We start from the raw sequence: 24,888 nt of genomic DNA on the forward strand, positions 1-24,888 counted from the left end.
TCACAACACTACACAATAGCTCCATATCTTTGACTGCTGTTGTGGTGTGCCACGCTCCTGGATGGAAGTCTCCTGCTGCAGGAAATGGTCCCAGTCTGGCCTGCAAACTGGTAGCTCTGTTTGGAAGTGGTTCCAAAACCTGGACAACGACAGGACAAATTAAAGTTTAGAACATTTACTAATCAAAGCAACAGTAAACATTGGGCCTCATGCATGAAAGTTTGTATTTTTTTCTAATCCTGCATGGGATTCATGAAACGTGCCTCCTGGGTATGTTGATGAATCACATTTAGTCTCCCCTGCTAGGCAATGTGGAATTAGCTCAGGGAAACTCCCCATAAAGTCATAAAAGGGCAGAAGACTGGAGTACTGTGTGCAAACCACAAAGCAACAAGTCACTGACATTTGACAGGTAACGTTAAACTTAGACAATAGTTACTATGTTCTAACTGGTCCACTTGATTCTGTTAGTTATGTTAATTTATGGTATTAATGCACTACTCCACTTTATTCTGTCTATCAGGTCTTATATTGTATCCATCACAGCACTATGGTCACTTTATTTTTCAGTATTCATCTGTTACACAGAGCTAGCATATACTAGACTGCTGTTTTCCTGCCATGCACCACTATCATTTTATTATCTAGCTTATAGTTATATATTATATTTATACTCTATTACTACACTATAGTTCTGTTACGTCTGCTCATTACACACATGTATCATGTCTGACCTCATCTGAATCCGATCACTGTCCACTTATATCTTTTCTGCACTACAGTTCTGTTTATACCTGTTTTAACAGTCTACTGCATGTTTACATTGTTTACATCATATACACCCGCTCACATGTCTGCTTACATCTGATACACACATGTCTTTCTACATCTCACGCCGACGATGTTCTCCGTATCTAACCTGTACTAACACACTTACATCCTGACACTTATTTTAACCTGTACTAACACACTAACATCCTGACACTTATTCTAACCTGTACTAACACACTAACATCCTGACACTTATTTTAACCTGTACTAACACACTAACATCCTGACACTTATTCTACCTGTACTAACACACTAACATCCTGACACTTATTCTAACCTGTACTAACACACTAACATCCTGACACTTATTCTAACCTGTACTAACACACTAACATCCTGACACTTATTCTACCTGTACTAACACACTAACATCCTGACACTTATTCTACCTGTACTAACACACTAACATCCTGACACTTATTCTAACCTGTACTAACACACTAACATCCTGACACTTACTCTTCTCTTACACTTTATTCTTGTGTTAGGTTAAAATGTTTTTGTATAATTGCACTGTTGTTATTTGCTGCTCTGTGTGCCCTGAATTGCCCCCCGGGGACAAATAAAGTTTTTTGAATTGAATTGAATTGAATTGAATTGATAGAAGAAAAGGAACCAAAAGAAATGGAAATGCCTAATAAGAATAAGAAATACCTGAGGGCAACAAAAAGGGAAAAATATTTTCTTCTGCAGAGATACAAACTTTACTTTATCTTGTTTGTTTAAGAAAACTTCAGCATATTTAATCCGCTTTTTCAAAAATAAATAGTACTATGAAAAAAATATTCTGCTGAATGTTAAAAACATAAAATGATTTGGGTACACCATGTCCGTGTTCAGGTTAATGGAAAACAGTTACCCATGTCTTCAGGTGGTGGTGGGGGTAGGGGGGTCACAAGGACTCAAGATGGCTGCGCATGTAGACGCAACGACCTCTCGCTCTCCTGATCATGCAATGTTTTGTTCGTTTAAACAATGTTTGTCTGAATGTTTTTCTTGTCAGTCTACGTCGGTATACAAGTACAGTCGACAGGCTTTGTTAGACATCCAAAATAGCAAGATCTGCAAAGTTTCGGTAACAACAACAGAGACGCTAAAAGAGCTCGGATTGCTCCGTCGGCCTGCTCTCACACTGGACTCGCCTGCTACCCCTCCCCAAGAAAGGAGTCATTGGAAGCGGTGTTGGAGGACAACGAAGAGGGGCAAGCATGGAGGTAGGAGGTAGGAGCCAGGCTACTCCAGCTCACCCAGGCATTCCATCTATCCTCCTGACAAATGTACGATCATTGGACAATAAAATGGACCACATCCGACGAGTAACTGCTGTGTGCTTGTATTCACTGAAACATGACTTAATGACAACATTCCCGACTCTGCTGTACAACTGGAGCAGCTAGCATGCTACCGAGCGGACAGAGCCCTTGTAGAAGGAAGGAAGACCCGTGGCGAAGGGTTCTGTGTTTACATCTGAGATGCGTGATGCCAGGAGGCGACGGTGGTGTGCAAACACTGTTCTCCACTGGCGGAGTTAAAGATCATTAAGTGTTGTCCTTTCTATCTGCCCAAAGAAATGACTGTGATTCTACTATCTGCAGTCTACATCCCTCCCAATAACAACAACAGTGATAGTAACGCTGCACTTGATGAACTGTAACAAGCCATCCGTGAACAACAAACAGAACATCCAGTTGGTTTCATGATCCTCGCAGGAGATTTTAACCATGCTGATTTCAAGACTGTACTGCCGAAATTTCACCAGCACGTTAACTTGGGAGTTAACACCTTGGATCTTGTCTACACCACACACAAAAAAGTGTACAAAGCCAACCCCCCTCCACCACATTGGCCTATCTGACCACCTCACTGTAATGCTAATGCCAGCATACAGACAAACAGTGAAAGCCACCAAACAGGTTCTGAAGCAGATTAGAGTGTGGCCAGAGGGAGCCTCCTCAGCTCTTCAAGGGCGCACTCACACTGTCCGTCCGTGCCGTGCCCCGTGCTTTAGGGTACTTGTCCCCCCCTCCCTCTCTCCCTGCTGGCCAGGCCCGTTGATACTCACACCTGGGCCTCGTGCGAATGCTTCTTGCCTGTCCATATGTCATCACGCCGTCACATCACACGCATTGATTGACGTCATGGCGATGCGTCACTTTGTTTACAGATCTTTCCATAGACCTGAGAGTTTTTGTGCGTCTTGTCCGACTGTTTTTGAATATTTTCATCCAATCAAATCTACAGTAAACACTCCACCTCCGCATCACACCAACGTGAACCTTCGCCGCCATTGCTTTAAATGTCCGCGCATGGTCCCTCTTTTTTTTTTCTTTCTATGTCCGAACAGGCGCACATAAAATGACGTCAGAGCCGCCGTGTGCCTCGTGCTCGTGCTCGTAAATGTGCACACGCTTGTGCTCCAAAAACCCACCTCTCCCAAACTGCCCGTGGCCGTCAAGCTGGCCACAGTTAGGCGCGGTGCGGTTGCACTCACACTGGTCAAACGAACTAAGCTTTACCCGTAAAACCTGTTTAGGCACGGTACGGATGGACAGTGTGAGTGCGCCCCAAGACTGCTTTGACACCACAGACTGGGAGATGTTCAAACAGGCAGCCACTTACAACAACAACACAGACATTGAGGAGTACACAAACACTGTTACATTCTACATAGCCAAGTGCACTGATGATGTGACCCACACCAAGGACATTGTCACTCGGGCAAACCAGAAGCCACGGTTGACGGGGGACATCCACAGGCTGTTGAGGGCCAGAGACAAGGCCTTCAGAGCTGGAGAGGAATCTGGCTTGAGAACAGTAAGAGCCAATCTTTCCCGGGGCATCAGAAAAGCAAAACAGGATCACACACAGAATAGCATCCCACTTCAACGACAGCAAAAATGCACAGAGCCTATGGCAAGGCATTCAAGCTATCACAGACTATAAGCCCGCACCAAAGAGCTGCGAGAGTGACACCTTTCTGCTCAACAACCTGAACAGCTTCTTTGCACGCTTCGATGCACAAAACAACACTCGCCCACAGAAAACCCCGTCACCTCCCCATGACCAGACTCTGTGCCTGTCTGCCGCCAGCGTAAAGAAGACACACTCTACCATCAACGCCCGGAAAGCAACAGGCCGAGACAACATCCCTGGTAGGGTGCTGAAAGAATGTGCAGAGGAACTGAAGGATGTCTTCACTAACATCTTTAACACCTCCTTGAAGCAAGCCATTGTCCCCTTCTTTCAAATCCGCCACCATTATACCTGTGCCAAAGACATCATCCCCATCATGCTACGACTACCACACATCAAATCCATCCTCCCTCCCACCTTTGCATACAGGGCGAAACGATCCCCAGAGGATGCAATTTGCTCTGCCCTCCAACCGGCTCTCACCCACCTGGAACAGAAAGACTCATATGTGAGAATGATGTTCATAGACTTCAGCTCAGCATTCAATACCGTAATACCACAACAGCTCATCTGCAAACTGGACAAGCTGGGCCTCAGCACTTCACTCTGCAACTGACTGCTCGACTTTCTCAGTGAGAGGCCACAAGCAGTACGTGTTGGGAACAACACCTCCAGCACCATCATCCTGAGCACGAGGGCCCCACAAGGCTGCATGCTCAGTCCTCTGCTCTTCACCCTATTGACACACGACTGCACACAAACTTACAGCACCAATTACCTCATAACTCTAGTGTCACAACTCTGGTAGGTCTCATCATCAAGGGCGACGAGACACACTAAAGGAAAGAGGTAGAGCTTCTGACCACCTGGTGTAGGAACAACAACCTCCTGCTAAATGTCAGCAAGACAAAGGAGATTGTTGTTAACTTCCAGAGAGGCCACACCGACCACCCAACACTAACCATCGACGGTGCTGCTGTGGAGAGAGTGAGTAGCACCAAATTACTGGGGGTGCACATCAGTGAGGACCTGTCATGGACTACAAACACTATATCATTGACAAAGAAGGCACAACAGCATGTCTACTTTCTGCAGGAACTTAAAAGGTTAAGTGCTCCACCAACCATCCTGATGACATTCTACAGAGGCACCACTGAGAGCATCATTTCCAGCTGTATTACTGTATGGGGCGGGACAACAGAAGAACCCTGCAGCACATAGTGAATACACGGGGGGAAATCATTGGTGCCCCACTCCCATCCCTCAAAGACTTGTAAACCACCCACCTCACCTGGAAAGCGGTCACAATAGTGAGCGATCCAAGCCATCCCACACACAAACTGTTCAGCCTCCTGCCCTCTGGAAAGAGGTACAGGAGCCTCCGCTCCCGCACCACTAGACTAAATAACAGCCTTGTCCACCAGGCTGTTAGGCTGCGGAACTCTCTCCCCTCTCTACCCTCAGCCCGACCCAGCAAGACGTCAGGAAGATAAAAATCCTCCCACCAAGAGACATTCTGAACTCATAACAGACACACAGAGAATGACTATGCATATTGCACATATGGACCTGTTGCTATCAATCGTTTTGCACTATTATGCCACCATCCGCACTTTATTATTATTTTTTATTACTATTGTATTGTTGTTACTATAGCACTTAGTTAATTTATGTTGTGTCACTTACCATTTTGTCTTTTCACTTTACTTATTGTGTCTTGTCTTTGTCTTTTCTAGTCTACGCATGGGATAGTGAGAAACGAAATTTCGATTCCTTGTATGTCTTGTTCATGTGAAGAATTGACAATAAAGCTGACTTTGACTTTAAATTTGACACCATGCATAGTGTACAGGACACACCAGATTGTGACTATTTTACACCCTTTTGCCACCAGCCTTTCTTTCAGTATATGAGAGTGCGCTCCACCACTGCGTGAGTGCATCAGTTTCTGGTTATTAAGTGAATTAAAAGTTGGATGTATGTTGAAAGGTAATAATTATGCAGACTTATGAATAATTTTATACATTAGAATCTTTTTAGAATACACTCTAACCAGAGTAAACATTCACAATTCTTACATGATTAAGTAAATCATTTTATATCTTTTCTGTAGTGTTATTTTCTTATAAATATTAAATTTTCTTATAAATTGCTTTTACATCATAATTATTAATATTCACATTAATAATATGTCAGCTTTTGTTCTTATTGGCTCAAGAACAAACAGCAAGTTAATAAGTACAGATGAATGCCACAGAAGTATTTAATTTGTTCGTAGACATTTAAGACCAAATCGGTACATACAAATGTTTCATACATGAGGTTCATTGTTCTTCCATCTCTGTTATGTGTTCCTTATTATCAAAGAATGATTAAGCAAACTTGGATCAAATGAAAAACTAGCATCATAAACACATTTATCAATAGATTTTAAGACGGGCAAGATGAGGACTGACACATTATGCATTTATTAGCAGTTAACTATGCTTTAAGCAGCTAAATTGAATCTTTTGGAGCTGATCTAAATGAGAGCAATGCCTTGATAGAATTAATAAATCCTTATTTATGCACTACATATTTTTTAAAGGTATTTTTAAGAGAGAAAGACTGAAAAGCATAAAGGGCTGGATTCAAACCCAGGCCTCTATGACATAAATGGCAAACTGTATATTAACTACATATTTGCAGCTCCTCATTTAGAATGAGCACTATATGTAGTTGATATAATTTAAATAAAGTATAACAAGTACAAACGTGTGTGTGTGTGTGTGTGTGTGTGTGTGTGCGTGCATTTACCTGTGGTGATAAACATCCGGGTCCCGGTTTATGCGGTTCTGAAAGCCGATGTACAGATCATCCCAGAGACGACCGTGCAGCACCACGTATCTCATCACCCCAATCCTGTTTTTAATCTTTAGAGAGGAAAGCAAAAAGTATCATCTGACTCTTTTAATTTTGTGCTTTGATAATGCCAGCCATATAATATCCAAATATACAGAATATCAGATTGATTGTAAGATATTTTACCCATTTTGTTATTATTGTTGTTTTTTATATATATATATATATATGTTTTTTTGCTGGTAAATATATATAAATAATATATTTATATATATAAATAATAAATATTTCCAAAAGCTCTATTATACTGTTGTGTGTTGTTTGCATGGTTCTCTACAGTGTCTAACCTCTATGTAGGAGTGCTCTCTGTCAGGCCTCTCGGTGGGGAATGACAGATCCATGAAGTCCACAAAGTAGTCATAGCCATCACTAAGGGACTCAAATGTGTCATCCGTCTCAATCACCTTGAATATACATGTTGGGACATATGGAAAAAGAAAGGAAGAGAGTCAACTAACAGAACCAGTTTTCAACTCATAATAAACTCACTGCCCACAGACTGGGGCTTTTGAAAGAAGGCGGCCAGGAAACCGTCAAAGCTGAAAGGAAAGAAAAGACGAGATGAAGAAATTGAGCAGATTGATAGCTTTCAAAATCTCAATGTTGCATGATATGGCTAGTGTGGATTTGGGACTAGCAATGTTGGTCGATCGATCAGCCGGTCCACCACTTTAGTCCAGAATGAATTTTTCAGAGATTTCAGTGGAATTCTTGGCACATGTTTATGGTCTCTGGAATAGGAATCTTTATAACTTTAGGTTAGTGTTAAATAGAAAAAGTAAGCAGGCTAACATGCTACACTAAAATGATGAACATGGTAAACATTATTCCTGCTAAACATCAGCAGATAGCATGATGTTGTTAACATTTAGCTCAAATCACCGCTGTGCCTAAGTACAGGCTCACAGAGCCATAAAAGTCTGCTATCATGGAACCCATTGTCTATCGGTCTGGCGACGATTAAGCTAATCATTGTTTACAATCCGATTTGGAACTTTAGGGCGCACTCACACTGACGTTGGGTTTGACGTTTTGATGTTTCACAGCTAAAGTCTAGTTCGTTTGACCAGTGTGAGTGCAACAGTACCGCGCCTAGGCACGTTACGCTTGCCGGCCAAGAAGGACGGACCGTGCGCGGACGGACCGTGCGCGGACATTTAAAACAATGGCGGTGAAAGGTTCACCTTGGTGTGATGCGGAGGTGGATTTTTTACTGCAGATTTGGTCAGATGAAAATATTTAAAAACAGTTGGACAAGACACATTGCAATGACGTCAATCAATGCGTGTGACGTTTTATGGCCTGATGACGTATAGACAGCAAGAAGCATTCGCGGGCCTGGGTCGCAGGGGAAGGGGGGGGGGGCAAGTACCCTAAAGCATGGGGCACGGTATGGGTAGACAGTGTGAGTGCGTCCTTAGACATGAGAATGGAGTTCAAAGACGGTATCTCTATTAATAGATATCTGAATATGAATGCAGGTAAATAATAACAAAAAGCAAATGAAAAGCTTAATCTTCATCAGAAGATTGCCAGTGGGTTCCAAGATTTGATTTTGGCTAAAATGCCTCTTTTGTTTTGACACAGACTGTTTACCTGCATGCACCTGAGCTTTAAAAAATAGAAACCAGACCGCTTCTCTAACACAAATCTAGTCTTTTTTTGCCTAAAGAGACTGATTCAAATGCAAAATCTGTTTATAGAGATGTGCGTGTCTGTAGACTCTTAGTCTTGTAATATCTGTACTTTCAAAGAAAAGTATACCATACAGATATTGGACAAGTTTAATCAAGTAAGCTGAAAGGAAGCTGTTTTTAAACCATTCCAGGCTACTTAGTTATCTCCAACTTCATTTTAAACAAAATAACATTTTGATAAAAACCTGAACCTGCAGACCAGCATCACGTCATCAAGTGCCGAGGCCATTATTTGGGGGTAAAGAATCAGTTTCACAGTGAGTTTGTCTGTTGTGGTCAAGTGCCTTTAGAGGGGAATACATCGTTCTGTGTTGGTCTTTTTACTTTGCACTTTAAAAATGGTCACTTCACCCAAATTACAATAAGGTTTCTGAATCTATTCAGAAAGATATGCTCCCACCCCAATGCAGTTAGAGTGAAGTGTTCTTGTGAAATTGTCTTTGATTCATTCACGTTTTTGCTTGAAGCACTACAAATATCATCCAAATGTCTTCCATTCTATTCAGAGTGGCACATGAATACTCAGAAGCTGCTGATCTGCATAGCTAAAAGTTTTGAGAGAACTTACGTAATTTGGGTGAACTGACCTTTTAAAATAGATTTGTATAGGATTCCCAATCTACACACTGACTTTTAGTTTGATAGCAGAAAGTAGAAGGGAAATCAGGAAAGGTTCTGCAAATGAAGAGCCAAAAGTGTCTGCGATAGATGTTTCAAAAGAACAGAGAGGATCTGGCTTGACAGTTATATTTACCCGCACAACAAGGTTGTAGTTTTGAAAGCCTGCCCAAGTGTAATAAAACTGGATCCAGCTTTGATGTTTAAATATCTCACAGCTGATGGCACTGTTCAGTTCATCCACATACAGGTCGAAATCCCAACAGTCCTTGTAGATTTTGGCACTGGCTGGAAGATTGGTGATGGTCTCACTATGTAAGGTAATGTAGTGAAGGATATAGTCACAGAAAATTGAGGTGAAACTAAGAACTTACAAGTCTTCATATGTGCAGTTCAAATGAAAGTATAGTATGTACATGTACAACCATTTGGATGTTTTTGTATTTTCACTTTTCAAGATTTGAGGCTTTATTCGCATTACCTGCAGCGCAATAGGCGTGAAAGTCTATCCATCTTTGCATTCAACGTGCCAGTTGAAAATATTTAAAGCGTATTCCATGAGTGTATCCCGGTCTGATCAACAGGAGAGCCGCAGAGGCAGGTCAGCACCCTCAGGAGGTTAAATCACTGACAGCCTGATCTCACAGAGACACAACGGCTCTTTTAAGATCCACTCACCTCATCTGGGAGCTCATTCTGTTCTTTTGAGCATTCAGATTCCTGGTTAGCACTAGCATCACTTCCCGTTCAACACAACAACAGAGTAGGCCGCCGGATGCTACCTAACTACATTGACGTTCCAAACGCATGATTGATGCTTCTATCGCGTGCGGTGTGATCACAGCATAAGACAACTGTTTATGGCATATTTTATCAGTTGTAGCTAGCTAGCTAATTCAATTCATTCTATAGCATAAAAACATGTTAATTATTATCATTGCTAGCCAGGTCCGCAGTCAAGGGGGGGACCCCCGTACAGTTGGCCCTGGAATTGGGAGGGGCCCAAGCAGACGTTAGATCCTTTAGCGACCAATTGTACCGATGTCCGTTGTGCGAATGTCAGAGGGAGCCAGGCTGCAGATGCAGATAGCACAGCTGTTAAGGCGAGCTGCGCTGGAGGGATAGAGAAAGTGTCAGAGCAGGTGGATAGAGAGAGACAGAGAGGAGAGAGTCAGTCGGCAGATGAGAGTGGAGCAGGAGAGGCGAGCTTTGCCGGAGAGAGGGAGGATGGAGACAATGCGTCCGCCTCTGAGTCAGACCCAGAGTGAGCAGAAGTCATGTGCATTTGAGACGCATATTGCCCGCACAACATAGGGCTTATTAAAAGCCACGTGTGTTAATCTATGAAGAATAAATGTTCACTCAGGTTTAGAAATGATACCAGTCTCAGTGTCTTGCCGTCTTTCATTGGGTCATCATTCACTAATAATGGACTAAGTGGGAAACTCCCCTCAACCACCACCAATGTGTAACACCCACCTAGTCTATGGGGGGTTGATTCCATGATGCACTTTAGCTTCAAGCTGAAATTTGACAGATTTAGTTAAGAAGCACCGACCAGCCTCTAACACCATCTTGGTTATGCACATTAGTGCGCGCCTCAGCACCTCCTTACAATCATTTTGAAAAATAGCTTGCAGCAACATATTGAAAAAAAGAACTTTGAACTAGTTCGTAATTTTGAATTATGAACTAGTTCATTTTAAAATTTGTGAACTGAACTTTAAGCTAGTTCATGAAGAAAGTGAACTTTCCCAACACTGCAGCACTCTTAATGGGGACACAAAGTTCTTCCCCAAATAAAATGAGAACAAACAGAAAATGGACAGACGACTGACAGACATCTCATCTCATCTACTCTTCAACCGCTTATCCGGGGTCGGGTCTCAGGCGCAGCAGCTCCAGCAGGGCACCCCGAACTTCCCTTTCCCGGGCCACATTAACCAGCTGTAACTGGGGGATCCCAAGGTGTTCCTAGGCCAGTGTGGAGATATTATCTCTCCACCAAGTCCTGGGTCTTCCCAGAGGCCTCCTCCCAGCTGGACGTTCCTGGAACACCTGCCTAAGGAGGCGCCCAGGGGGCATTCTTACTAGATGCCCGAACCACCTAAACTGGCTACTTTCATCGCAAAGGAGCAGCGGCTCTCCTCCGAGTTTTTTTAAGAAAATTTAAAATCAACAATACAACAGAACTAATGAATGACTGAATAAAATAGTGGGATGAAGTATAGTATAGTAACTAAGATTGAATTAAAAGCCAAATTTTAAAAACCCTCTGCCGCCCTCAGATCCACTGGCAGACTTTTCCACAGGTGAAGTACCACAGGATGTGAGGGTTCCAAAGAGTTCATATGGTAAAAGCCGCTCTAATAAATAACTAGGCCAATACCATTCTGAAACACTGAGAAGAGATCTACGTAATCAGCCAGATTAACTGGAAACACCTGTCTCGGTGTTCAGAGTCACATGTTAATGTTCTGTTAGTGCATGCAGGGCATGTAATTGGCACCCGCCCACACGCCAAATGCGGTTAACTTTTGTGATTGTCAAAACTGTCAATCTACCCGCCACGTTGGCGTGTAGCCAATAAGACAACATAACACTGAGCAAGTGTTGTGTGTTGTTGACCAATCAGATAGACTAGTGTTGCTAAGCAAGACCCACCGATTTCTTTGTTTTTCAGAATATAAAACGAGACGAAGAAGAAGAAAAATAAAAAAGTGGCACCATATTGCTGGCGTGAAAGGGCCACAGGCTGCAACAGAACAAAGAGAGGATGAGGGGGGGGGCGACTAAAAAAAGATGTTTTAATACAAAGTGGAAAGTGGAAAGGGATGGCAAGGTTTGCGACTGGCTTGTGTACGACGCCACAACAGAGGAGACTGTTCGGCGTATGTATGGCAAGTGGAGGAAGCAGAGGGGAGTGTTTGCTCCTCCTCTTTGGGGACTCAGGGCGTACTCACACTGTCCTTCTGGCCGGGGCCAAAACCGTTTTTTCAGCTAAAGCCTAGTACCTTTAAGCAGTGTGAGTGCACCCGTTCCGTGCATAACTGCGGCCAGCCAGCCGTCCACGGCCCGCTTGAAAGAGGTGTGCTTTAGCGGAGCCGTTTGCACATGTACGAGCACGAGCGCGCGCACGTGTACAAGCACGAGCACGAGCCCTACGGCAGTAGCGTTATGTCCGCCTGTTCGGACATGTAAATAGAAGGACGGACCATGCGCGGACATTTAACAACAACAACAATGGCGGTGAAAGGTTCACGTGGTGTGATGCAGAGGAGTGTTTACTGCAGATTTGGTCGGATGAAAATATTCAAAAACAGTCGACAAGACGCACAAAAACTCCGAGGTCTGTGGAAATATTTGTAAACAAAGCCACACACGCATCAATGCGTGTGACGTGTTACGGCGTGATGGCGTATGGACAGCAAGAAGCATTGGCCGGCCCTGGCAGTGTGAGTACAAACGGGGCTGGGGCGCGGGGGGAGAGGGAGGGGGGACAAGTACCCTAAAGCCTGGGTCGCGGCAGGACAGTGTGAGTACGTCCTCAGAGCCCTCAGTCTGTGCTCTGTGAAAGGGTTTTTAATCAGTGTCTGACCTCAATATTACAGTGTAAGTAGTTTGGTTTTCTGTTTATTATTATGATTGTTATTGTTGTTTATCTAAGTGTTATTCAATCAAAATAGTCAAAATATGTCTTGTCTTGAAAAGCAACAGAAACCTATAAGTAATTTGTTATAAATGTAATGTATATTGTTAATCTAAAATAAATAAAAAAAAGTTAAACCTGGATATCTAATTACACTACAGTAACAAAATAACATTGACTAATGGATTGCAGTTGGGTGTTAACTAAATAAATGAGGCTATCAGTGAGATTATTGGCTGTTTTTATTTCAGTTATTTTCTATTGTAAATGCCTGCCACACCAGGTCAGACACAGTTGTAAGTCATTCTAGTCATTAATCAGATTAAGTTGGTTAATAACTCAACAGCACTTTAATGTGGATTCTGTACAAGTTCAAAAACCATTCTTGTGCATTATCTGAGTCGTTACCGACCTTGATTTTAGGGACAAAAAAATTGGCTGGTAAAAAACCACTGTGGCTGGTGGCCAAAAAAGTTAACTTCAGGGCCTGAGTGCATGTGTGTGGTTTTGGTGATTTGATAAATGTTACACACCTTGTAACACACCTTGTTTAGGCATGACATTGACAGTAGGTGTAATGTTATACAAGGATGCTTTTCACATCTTTCTTTCATTTCATTCAACATTTCTTGCTACGAAAAGAAGTACACATTGAGATAGAGAAGGAGGGAAATGAAGGCCCTGGCCACACGACATGGCGTTTTCCTACAAACGCAAATCCTCGTGCTGTCTTTGCCTTTTTGTCCGGCCAACAAATTGCATTGTACAACACCAGCACAACAGAACCGGTCAGAACTTCCTTGACCACTAAACAAAAGCCACGTGCTGTGCCGCAGCCACCTGAAGAGCTGAATCCAAGCCGGGACGGAAGCAGACATGCCCTGCCGATCCAACTGCGCAGCCGACCCAGTCTACAGACCAGAACTCAGGTCTGCCAAACACCGGGACTCGGACCTACGGAACATGCATCGGTACTGTAAGATGCCAGGGCGACTTTAATATCAACGGCAAAGTAAGGTTAGCCTTTTAATACAACTCCTGGTTAAAAACATTGGTGGTAATTAAGTTCTGACCTGAGTTCTGTTGGCAGGCTAATAAGAGCCAGTTTAAGTCCGCCAATAATATTACAAACCAGCCCCGTAGGTCTGAATCAGTCTGGTCTTAAACTTTTTATATCCACATTTAACCCTTTGTCACGCATCTATTCAGTATTGCACTATTCTGTATTATCCTTGCTAATAAACCAAATAAATGTTTATAACTTTACGTCATTTTGAGAGTCTTCCCTTCTGTGCAGAAATTGATGGTCCCTGATATGGCTGTGGTACAAACTAACGAGTTAGAGACGAGACTGATAAAATTTAAATAACCAATTACTCTAAGTTACTAAAAGGTATAAAACCTTCACCAAAGTTTAATAAACATCCTGTCTTATTTTGGTGTGCTTCCCTACTTCGAGGTAAATTAAATCCTAAATTTTAACGAGTCAAGTTAATTCATAATTAATTCAGCGACTACTAAATTCTAGCCAAAAAACGTGTAGGTCATTCTCCTACACCGGCGTTACAAATGGTCTTTTCTGTAACCTGGTCCCAGAGTGGGAATATTTGAGAAGGCCCCCGTGGCATGGTCGTCTGGCCAACAACAACGCATTCTTTGTTAATGACGCTGTCATCTCCACACCTCAGAGCGCTAACCCCATGGCGTCACATAACAACAGTGCTGCTGCGTTGAGAGAGACACGGACCTACAGACCGAACTGTACTCTGAGCCGCATGGTAATGAATTAGGCCGACCATATATTTCTCCCTTTTCCTTGATGCTCTGATGCTAAATTGGTCGCTAGTAGCTTTTTATAAATAAAGTTGCCAAGAAGGTTTTAAAAGTAGCCAGACAGTGCCCGCCTGTGAGTGCTTTGGGACGGGGAAGGGGCTCCCAGCAGCACCCTCTGCTCGTTGAGGACACTAACTGCAGAGTGATTGGTGCATCTGAGTCCAAAACAGCACAAAAGTCTCCACTAACACCAGAAACAGTGGACACATTTCTCTCTAGGATGGAGGAGGATTTGGGAAGTCGCCAGATCGGCGACAAACTCTGAAGTGTTTGTATTCTGATTCTACACAACAGCGGAGCTCCGTCTCTTCTTCTCCTTTTTGGTGTATTTCTGTGGCAGTTACAGCGCCACATCCAGGCCTGGCATGTGTATTACAGTGTTTCCAGCTGGATTCACTGGTTTTGGTGGACGCAGATATTTCTTGAGCCAGAACACTTTTCAAGAACGGAGGGGGAAAAAAAGGGTTGTTTTCGATCGTGCGGCCAGGGCCGAAGATGGAGAAGGCCGTACACTGGAGAGACCAGGAGGGTCAGAGCAGGAGAAGGCTACAGAAGGAGTTGAAGAAATAAGTGAAGGAGAAGAAGAAAATAAGTATTGAATGTGAGGGATGAATATATGGCTGTACATTCAGAAAGAGGCAGACAGAGGCAGGGAGTGACAGGAGGAGGCAGATGAAGATGACAGGGAGGAAAAGGATACTACTGCAGTTCCCCCTGGACCCCATGTCATGTTTTTATTCTCCTTCCATATAAAGTGTGGTACAGCAGCATACATATGCCACCCTGCCAAGACTTGCCACACCTTTGCCACCGCCATGTACAATTTTCTAGATCCGCCACTGTTACTTCTAAATCTTTTACAAATGATTTGTTCATGATTTAAAAAGATTTGTCTTACAACACATTTGTTATATGTTTTTTGTTCCACGCAATATTTATAATTATTTTATTATTAATTAAAGGCTCATAAAAGACTATTATTAATAATACTTATTATTATTATAAAGTGTTAACACAATTCTCTTAGTGACGTTGTAGTAATGTACTCACTGAATAAAGTATTTCCAGTCAGACACGAGATAAAACACACACACACACACACACACACACACACACACACACACACACACACACACACACACACACACACACACACACACTGGTCAACCTGTTAGTGGGGTCTTTCAGAGCGAGGCCCAGGTCCAGCACAGTGCCTGGCTTGGGTGTCCATGTCTTGATGTCTGGTGCGAGCTTATTGATGAGCGCATTGAGGCCCTCTGCACTGTTCTTCACATTTGTATCCTTAATGTATCTACACACACAGACAGAATACAACTAAGCTAAGTTTGTGCATGTAGTTACTCTCTAGCTATTACAACTTCTTCACATTATAAATAATTTTTATAGACAAACTGCATATTAACTTTTAACAAAGTCTGATAGAGCTACACGTATCAGCTGCATCAACTGTAATTGAAATATAAAAGCCATTCAAACCCATTTATCCTTGGCTGTAATTTATTTATGATTAATTGATATTAAACAGATCCTGGTCAACCTCTCTGCACAATCTCTACCTGTCTGATGGATGAGCCTCCACAAAATAGCCAGCAAACGGGCAGTAGATCGCCGGCTGCAGGGACTTTATCAGCAGAGCTTTGTAATTCAGCAACTTCTTCCTTTCGTTCTTGATAAACTCTGCCTTCCAGGAATCTGGACACAGACATAAACCATCATCTATATGTCAGCAGTGTGGCACATACCACACAAACCTGACAGGGGGTGTACTTTACTCATACTAGGCAGAGAATTGTGCTTTGCATTTCAGTTTAGTTCAGTTCAGAGTTGAATTGCCTGCAGCAACACTTAAAAGGGAACATTCATCTTCAGCTTATTTACAAGATTCTCTCGTTTTTAGAAATGTGTAAACATGAATATGTGGAATAATAAATTAATAACAGTACCGTCTATGCATTAAGATTTAGCATGACAGCATTTTAGAAATTAAAAGATCATTTATAATATAAAAGGTGCTGTTCTCTATATTACTCACTGACTTCAAAAAATGTAATTTCAAACTTTCTGTTTCAGTTGAAAGTTAGAGTAAATGGATATACTTAACTATCAAATACAAAATTACTTTTGGGATGACTCAAATGTTCAAACTTTACACTGGTTTGCAATGAGGTGAAATTCCCAACCAATGGGGTGAGCCTCACCACTGTATTTCCCTCCACAGAAGGTCATAGGGAATCCAGATGCACCTCCGGCGAAGTCACTCATCATTAAGTCCACATTCTCCGGTAGCCTGCCCCCATTTGGCCTGGTGCAGTCTACAGTGTTCAGGATCTTGTGACCTGCAATTGAAATATTTAAAGAGACAATCCACACCAAAACTACATTTTCCTCTTACCTGTAGAGCTATTTATCAGTTTAGACAGTTGTGGTGTGAGTTGCTCCGAGTTGTAGATATTAGCTGTCTGACTTCTCTTCAGTATAATGTAACTAGATGGCACTCTTCTTGTGTTTAAAGCGCCAAAAACAATACATTTGAAAAAGTCAACAGCATTGTCTCTCTCCAGGAATCATGACCATGCTACTGAGGATCATCCACAAACCTGCTGTGAGCAGTTTCATGTAGAAACTATTTACTTTCTACTGAACTACAGCCACAAACCTTATCAGGAAGCATACTGATGGATGAGAGGCTCATGCTTATGACAGAGCAAGATAAGTTGCTTCAGTTAATATGTAGGGACTCTTATCAATCTACTGCAGAGTTTGGTGTTATTATGAGCAGCAGTCCGCAAGTCTAGTAATGGTATTTAAAAATTGAAAAGCATTTAAAAAAAGCATGCACCTTTATATTCAACAATGATGCACGTGTCCATTTCGGGATGCACACCATCCATCAGGATCATGAATCTCAGGTCTTCGTCAATCTGATGGAGACCAAGGGAGAGGCTAGTGACTAATTACAGTCCTGTGATTTTTACTGGATCAGAACTCAATTACATTTCATAATAACAGTCTATATTCAAAATACACATTTCATGAAAGAGTTGTTTGTCATTGCCCTTTGACCAGATGTGAGTAGCAGTGAGTTACATTTTGCCAGACACCAAAGGGAACAACATTGATGTTGGTCAGCTTGACTTGGCTTTGCTCCAGATACCTTTTGCATCAAGACAAAGAAAGGGACATGTGAGTAATAGCTACTTGAAACATATTGAAATAATCGGTTTTAAAATAATAGATGTAAAAGGATTAAACAGAGCTCCATCACTTTACTAACCAAAAGACCGGTCTTGATGTGTCACCAACATAAATGGGGATATCAGGCCTCCTCTCTGACAAGTCTTTCAGTGTGGGGTAACTGGAAAAGACACAGGACAGATCAGCTGCAGGGCACTATACATTCTTTTACAAACTGTCTAAATGTCAGCTCTCTTAAAACTCAAAAGTAAATTAAATTCCCTAAACACCATTAGGCACACCAGCCTCTTGATGCACCATCCTATGAGGCAGCTTTCTCAATCTGACATCTCTCCATACATCAAGCCTTTGAACACCCACACAGGTGTTTTCAGTTATTCTGGCTGATTAGACCTCTGCTTGGGTTCAATGTGGACGGAGCTTTGATGGGAATTGATGAGGTTACACATCCATGTACCAATAAGAAGTGTGTGTGTGTGTGTAGTTTTGGCGATTTGGTAAAAAAAATGTCCCCTTTGTTTAGACTTGACATTAACAGTGGGAGTACCAATGTTTGTAGAGTGAATAAGTGATATTTGTCACCAGCTGCATAATAGGGGGAAGCACTGCTGAGAATATGGGCGATTTGAAAAGTTAAAGGGATGGTTAGGCTTTCTTGAAGTGGGGCTGCATGAAGTACTTATCCATAGTCAGTGTATTTCCTACAGTAAATGACAGTCGAAGACAAGAGTGCCACTTGATTAAGTACTTATATAACCTGACTCTGTTTCCGTGTCTGCATTTGGGTCCAGTTCTCTGTGTTGTTATCAGTACCATTCATGACAGAATATTCTAAATATGGCTTACACTAAAACTTTTTTAGGTTGGTCTTTTGGTCTTTTTTTAGGTGTCTCCCAAGCATAAAGTTGCTGTCTCCGTGCAGCACATTGATTAGTTACCATCTTGGTACTCCAGCCTGCCTCTCTAAACTAAGAGCATGCTAACTGTCATCTACTGTAGGTTATACACTGACTATACCCCACTCTCAAAAAGGTGGACTATCGCTTTAAGATATGAACGTTTTATTTTCTCTCACAGGCTTCATCAGTAATGGTATTTAGCCATATTTAATGGCCTAAAGAAATAATTATTTTGTGACTTTTATGCTAGAGTTACTCAAGCACTCATTCATACGTGAGACCAAATGTCAAATTGCCATCGGATTCATATAACATGGGCTTGTCTAAAGATTTGGTCTCTGCTAAAAATGGCAGTGTTAACATCATATTGTCAGCTGAGTCTTGGAAAATGTTAGTAAGGGGCTACTTATACTTACCATCCGTATCGTGCCCAAATGCGAATCACAGCATAAGTCTAGTTCATGCACAGTACACTTCCCAGCCATGGCACAGTTGTGGCATAGCTCGATTGCACATGTACGAGCATGAGCATTGACAGCGGTCCTGATGTCTATTTACATGAGACTGTTCCCTGTGACGGACATTTAAAAAGATGCAGCAGAAGGGTTCGTGGAGGTCTGATGTGAAGGTGGAGTGTTTACTGCAGATTTGGTCAGAAGAAAATATTTAAATCCAAGCTGACTTATAATCAAGAAGCAATCGAGCCGAGGCTCGAATCTTTAGAATAGCGTGAGTACAGGCCGGACCTGGGCCGTGGGGGAGAAGGGAGGAGGAACAATCCAGCTTAAAGCATGGCACAGATCATGTCAAGTGTGAGTACACCCTCATATTTGCCCTCATATTTGAGAATCCTAACTCAACAGACAAAACATGTTAGTCAGGTGTCTGCTATGCAGGGAAGAGTTGACAATGCACAATGTTGCTGTGGTGATATGGATGAAAAGATATTATTAAAGGGGGTAACATATCTTATTTATCACCAGATAGTTTACCTGAGGTGGTCAGAGTGCATATGGCTGATGTAGATGAGATCTGCTGCACACAGCCTGTCCATGGAGTCTGCTGGAGGCTCATGGAGAAGCCACCACCCTCTGGCGAATGCAGGACCCTTCAACCATGGGTCGAACATGAACCGTCTCTTTCCCAGCTGCAGCTCCATGCAGGCATGGGTCAAGTACATCACCTGGGTGGGAAGTTCACAATTCTGTCGTGTCACAATGGACAGATCTGACAACCCTAAAAACCTGTGATAAGAGGTGGCTACAGTCTAAGTGAGGTCACATAAAATATTACTTCTGATGTAAAGTTTGAAACAGTTTATCATGGTTCATGAATTGATTACCTAAAAAACTGGATAGGCATGACTAGGACTGCTCTACTAGTAGTAGAAGTCCAATGGGAGTGACAGAACATTCTTGTATCACCTGGGAATATCTCTTCTAGTTATGCAAATATCTCCTGCAGGGTTACTCAAAGGTCAAGTCTTGGCCCTTTACTGTTCTGTTCTTACATTTTACCATTGGGTCAAGTTATTAAGTTTTTTGCTGACAATACAAGAAATCTATTAAATCTCACCTCCCTCTCAGCCTGCCGGGCAAATATAAGGTCCTGGATGATGAGTAATCTTTCTATTGTTGATCAATGATAAAACTGAAGTGATGGTGACAGGGACTGGATAGGACAGATGTTAGTTTCTCAGGGTTGCTGTGCATCCATGAGGCCAGAAGTCATTTTTATTTTGAATGTTAACTTTTCTTAACATTTAAGCAACATTACCAAATCAGTTATTGGTCAAACCAAGAGCGTTGTCAATATTAGATATTTTCTTCCAGATTCAGAATTATCTTTAATGGCCAAGTACATGCACACACACAAGGAATTTGACTCCAGTTTGTTGTTGCTCCCAATGTACATATGTAACAAAGTCAGCATGCTAAACAAATATAGACATAAACACCTGATATAAATATGTATATATAAAGTGTATATATACACATATACACCTTTTTGCTGAACTGCCCCAAAATCGATAAACCCCCTTCAACTTGTGGAAAACACTTGCCTGGGTCCAGATGTTAGAATCCACCCACTTCATAAAGTGGATGGATTCATCAGGTATTGTGACATGAAGCTGCGTACAAAACAGACCAATGAGCAGCGCAAGGAGACGAGTCATTAGCCAATCAGCTCCATGGCCGAAACTAACACTGTCGTAAAGCTGTGTGTTTACATCACTGGCCAATCACAACCAAGTCAGTAAAACGTGTCAAGGTCCTAGGAGTCGCTATGATCCACTGTAGCCTAGTCCGTTTCTACCGGACCCCCAGGAAGTGCGCCAGACTTGAAACTGATTTGAAATAGTGGCCAAATGTTGGCTTCATGGGCCACTGAGCAACTTTCATAGGAACTAACAGGACTCGGACTTGAACGCTGTATGCATGACTTGTTTCACTATCTAATCGATTTGGTTCAATAACATTTTCTAAAAACACTTATTCAAGTTAGCATATAGCTAACGTAATATAGCATAAGACACAAAATGTTTAACACTCCAACCCTTTCAGTTAAAATAAACGTTTTGCTATGTCTTTTCGGGGGTGAACACACCCCAGTTATTGTGCAGCCAATGTCAGTCAAACTGAAGACGGAAACGTAGTTTACCTTGATAATTCGGTCTGATATCCGCTTGCAAAACACAGCAGCTAGCTACTTTCAAGAACTTGGAAATATGAGCATAGTTCCTCTATTCTCACCTATTTGCATTGGTTACTAGTGATGTCAAAATGAAGCATCATGAAGCATAAGTTATATTTCTGTACCCCACTAGATTGAGGTTTAAAGAGAAGGGCTCAAATGGTAATTCAGTGTGTTTTCAGTCCTTTGTTGAACATAGCTCCATCTAGTGGGGTCAAAGATAATAAAAAGGTTTCATGAAGTTTTATATGAACATCACTTCTGGTTACCCATGTTGATTTAAAAATGTTATTGTTTTTACTTATGAGCAGCCTTGCCCATTCTTACTCAGATCTTCAGGCTAGCTGTTGCTCTCTGTCCCCGGGGCAAGGCTTGAGTCAGAGGGCAGTCATCAATTTGCCAAAAGGGCTCTACAATTGTGGGATAACCTTCCTTTTGGAATCAGACAGACAACCTCAGTATCCTCTTTTAAAAACTCATTTGGAGTTTTTTTTTTCTCTGTCCGTTGAAAGTTTCGATACTTTGGCTGCATAGAACTTATAGTAATTTGTAATTGTACAATTTTTCTTCCATTCCTCCCATGTAGGGTAATGACAGTCCAAATGAGGACACATAAAATCATCACTTTTGCTGTGATGTGATTTTTCATGAAAAAGATTTGTCAGGCAGGAGTGTTTCTCTTTTAAATGCAGAATCGTTCATGAATTTATATGTTATACTGTATCACTATTTCATATCAGAAATCGATAAACCCCCTTGACTTGAACGCTGTTTGCATGACTTGTTTCACTATCTGATCGATTTGGTTCAAAAACATTTTATAAAATCAAGAATAGCCACACGATTGAATTAATTTACCCTTATTTAAGTTAGCATATAGCTAACGTAACATAACATAAGAGCTTGCGTACACAAAATGTTTAACACTACACCTTTTCAGTTTAAATATCTTGGCTATATCTTTTCGGGGGTGAACACACCCAAGTTAGTGTGCAGCCAATGAGATTCAAAGTGTTTCTCTTTTAAATGCAGAATAATTCATGAATTTTATATGTTATACAGTAACACTATTTTGTTGTCACATTGCAATAAAGAGGAATGCAAAGATCTCTACATTGGAGAAACAAAGCAACCACTGCATAAACGCATGACCCAACACAGGAGAGCTAACTCCTCAGGCCTGGACTCTGCTGTCCACTTACATCTCAAGGAGAAAGCCCACTCCTTTGAGGACAACAATGACCAAATCCTGGACCGAAAGGACAGATGGTTTGAAAGAGGAGTAGAAGAAGCAATCTATGCAAAAGTAGAGAAACCATCCCTTAACAGAGGAGGAGGTCTGAGACACCACTTATCTCCAATTTACAATGCTGCCCTTTCATCCCTTCCCAGGAGATTCAACAATCTAACCTCAAAGAACAACTGTTGACAAATGGCCTCCTGTGACTCCAACTACTGTCGTTATAACCCAGTAGAGCACTAACATAGTCGAAACCAACGGCTGTCGTTGGCACATGGAGCACAAAGGTTTCCAGTGACATGATCAGCCTTGTGCATGCCCGCACTAGAGGTTAAATACCTGGATCTTTTTTGGACCAGTCCCAGTCTGGTCAGATGCATAAATGAACTGATGAAGCCTCTTGGATGAGAGGTGAAACGTCTCCCTAATCCAGTTGCTTTAGATTTAAATATAATAATATAAAAAATGAGAACATTCACAGGCTTAAAGCAGAATACATACTTTAACCTCTCCTTCCTGGAGCTCCAGAGGCTCTCGAGGGTCAGCCAGCCAGGGGTCGATGGGGCTCAACTCAATCAACTGAAGGCCCCCATCATCCAAAATCTCTATTTCTGTATGTGAATGACAAACATACACAAGCTATTACCATTCAAAATAAATAGGTAATGTAATACATTAGAATTTATAGATATCAGTATATCAAAATTAATTATGGGTTTTCAATATACTGCATACAATGTATTTTATCCATATAATGTAGTTTGATCACACACTCTGAATATGTTCCTTCAGCCCACTAATGTTACCTGAAAGTTAACCATTGCTATGGCAACAAGGGCCACCTGGTTAACTTCAAGACAACAATAAGCCAAACAATTACAATTCTGCATTGTTAAAGAAAACCAGTTACAACTATGAACCACGCCCGTAAAGTATACCCCCACAGACTCATTGTCCAAAAGGGCCCCACCATACAGTCTATATGTGTTTGCCTTATGGTGCTGCTATCAACCGCCATACACCCTAAGGGCCAAGCAGAAATCCCTGGCGAGCTTTAGTAGAATGGTCCACTCCATACTCAGTGTAGTATTTGTCTCACATGTGACCCCTAAGGGGCTCCATAATACACAGACCAAACATAAAAATAGTAATTTATTTTAGACTCACAACATCAGACAACACAAACTTACCGAGCTCGTCCTGCAAGAAGCTGTCTGGTGGGTTCACATATTTCATGTTGGAGACATTTAACTTCCAGTTGTGCTTAGTGCATTTAACCGTCCTTTAGGGAAAAAAAGCAGCCTGTCAGTCATGACAAACATCATAATTCCTTCTCTGTGCTTTTGCTAGAACAATCTCACCTGCCGTCCAGGTCTTCGATGTCTTTGATGAACAGCCCTCCTTGGTGTTTGCATTGGTTCTTGCATGCTTTTAGATCATTCTTGTTCTTGTATATGATGTAACATTTTCCATTTTCTGAGCTTTTCTTGAAATTAACTCCCTCTTTGAGTGAGCCGACTGCTTCCGCGTCTAGTGACAGCAACATCTTCGCTCTTTGTCCCGTCATTTTACCTACATAGACACCAGATGAAATACAAATTCAGTTTTGAGTTGAGATGAAATTTAAGCACAGAAAAGTTAACACTGAACCACCTCCCCTGTAGGTGAATAAGGCACATGCTTCTGAAACTAGATCTATTTACACACTGCAAAGCACCAGTCATCCAGATCTTAGCATGGATAGTGCCGATAGGTGTGTTACATGGGCCTCAGGCAGAGGCTGCTATTTAATGCTCATAAATAAACGTTGTTAACAGGCTCAGAAGCAGGAGACACCAACAGCCACTCATTATATTGGATGTAAGCGACCCATAGGAGTATTAAGTGTGTGTGTGTGTGTGTGTGTGTGTGTGTGTGTGTGTGTGTGTGTGTGTGTGTGTGTGTGTGTGTGTGTGTGTGTGTGTGTGTGTGTGTGTGTGTGTGTGTGTGTGTGTGTGTGGGGCTGACATAAAATTAAAAAAAACAAAACAGATGTGAGTTGCAGATGAAGCTGGTGCCATCTTGGCCAAAGTTTTCACCCACAGTGAACAAAAATGACGACTGATCAGATCAAAAGTGGCCAAAAATACACATTAAATTTTGCAACATCAACTTAAATGGCTTGTAACATTTTCCCATTAAACTACTCAAAATATAGAAATACAATAAAGTCCCTGTTGTTAAAATTAACTGCAAACTGAGATATCAGCCTAAACTGGCTTCAATACAGTCTCAAGCAACAACTCAACTCAGTTGACTTAGACATTTAAAAATTGGCTTGCAACACAAAGCACTGTCATGAATTTTGATTCATGAGTTTTAGGCCTGGTTTGGGAAGGGAAAACCTCTGTCAAGTTA

The 24,888-nt window shown here is 41.9% G+C and overlaps 1 protein-coding gene across 1 annotated transcript; it reads right to left on the minus strand.

Moving 5' to 3' along the window:
- LOC310962605 (cytidine monophosphate-N-acetylneuraminic acid hydroxylase-like) lies at positions 1-24,058 on the minus strand (the record flags this gene model as incomplete). The annotated part of the gene is made up of 14 exons (XM_083935110.1): positions 1-139; positions 6,541-6,656; positions 6,933-7,049; positions 9,097-9,271; positions 15,611-15,754; positions 16,020-16,155; positions 16,662-16,799; positions 17,303-17,384; positions 17,551-17,617; positions 17,738-17,818; positions 19,550-19,740; positions 22,993-23,102; positions 23,682-23,773; positions 23,853-24,058. The coding sequence occupies 14 exons, from the start codon at positions 24,056-24,058 to the stop codon at positions 1-3; spliced, it is 1,794 nt and encodes a 597-aa protein (XP_083791236.1).
- Positions 24,059-24,888: the final 830 nt, after the last annotated feature.

Source organism: Echiichthys vipera, assembly GCF_963691815.1.
Source record: "Echiichthys vipera genome assembly, chromosome: 20".
NCBI lineage: Eukaryota > Metazoa > Chordata > Actinopteri > Perciformes > Trachinidae > Echiichthys > Echiichthys vipera.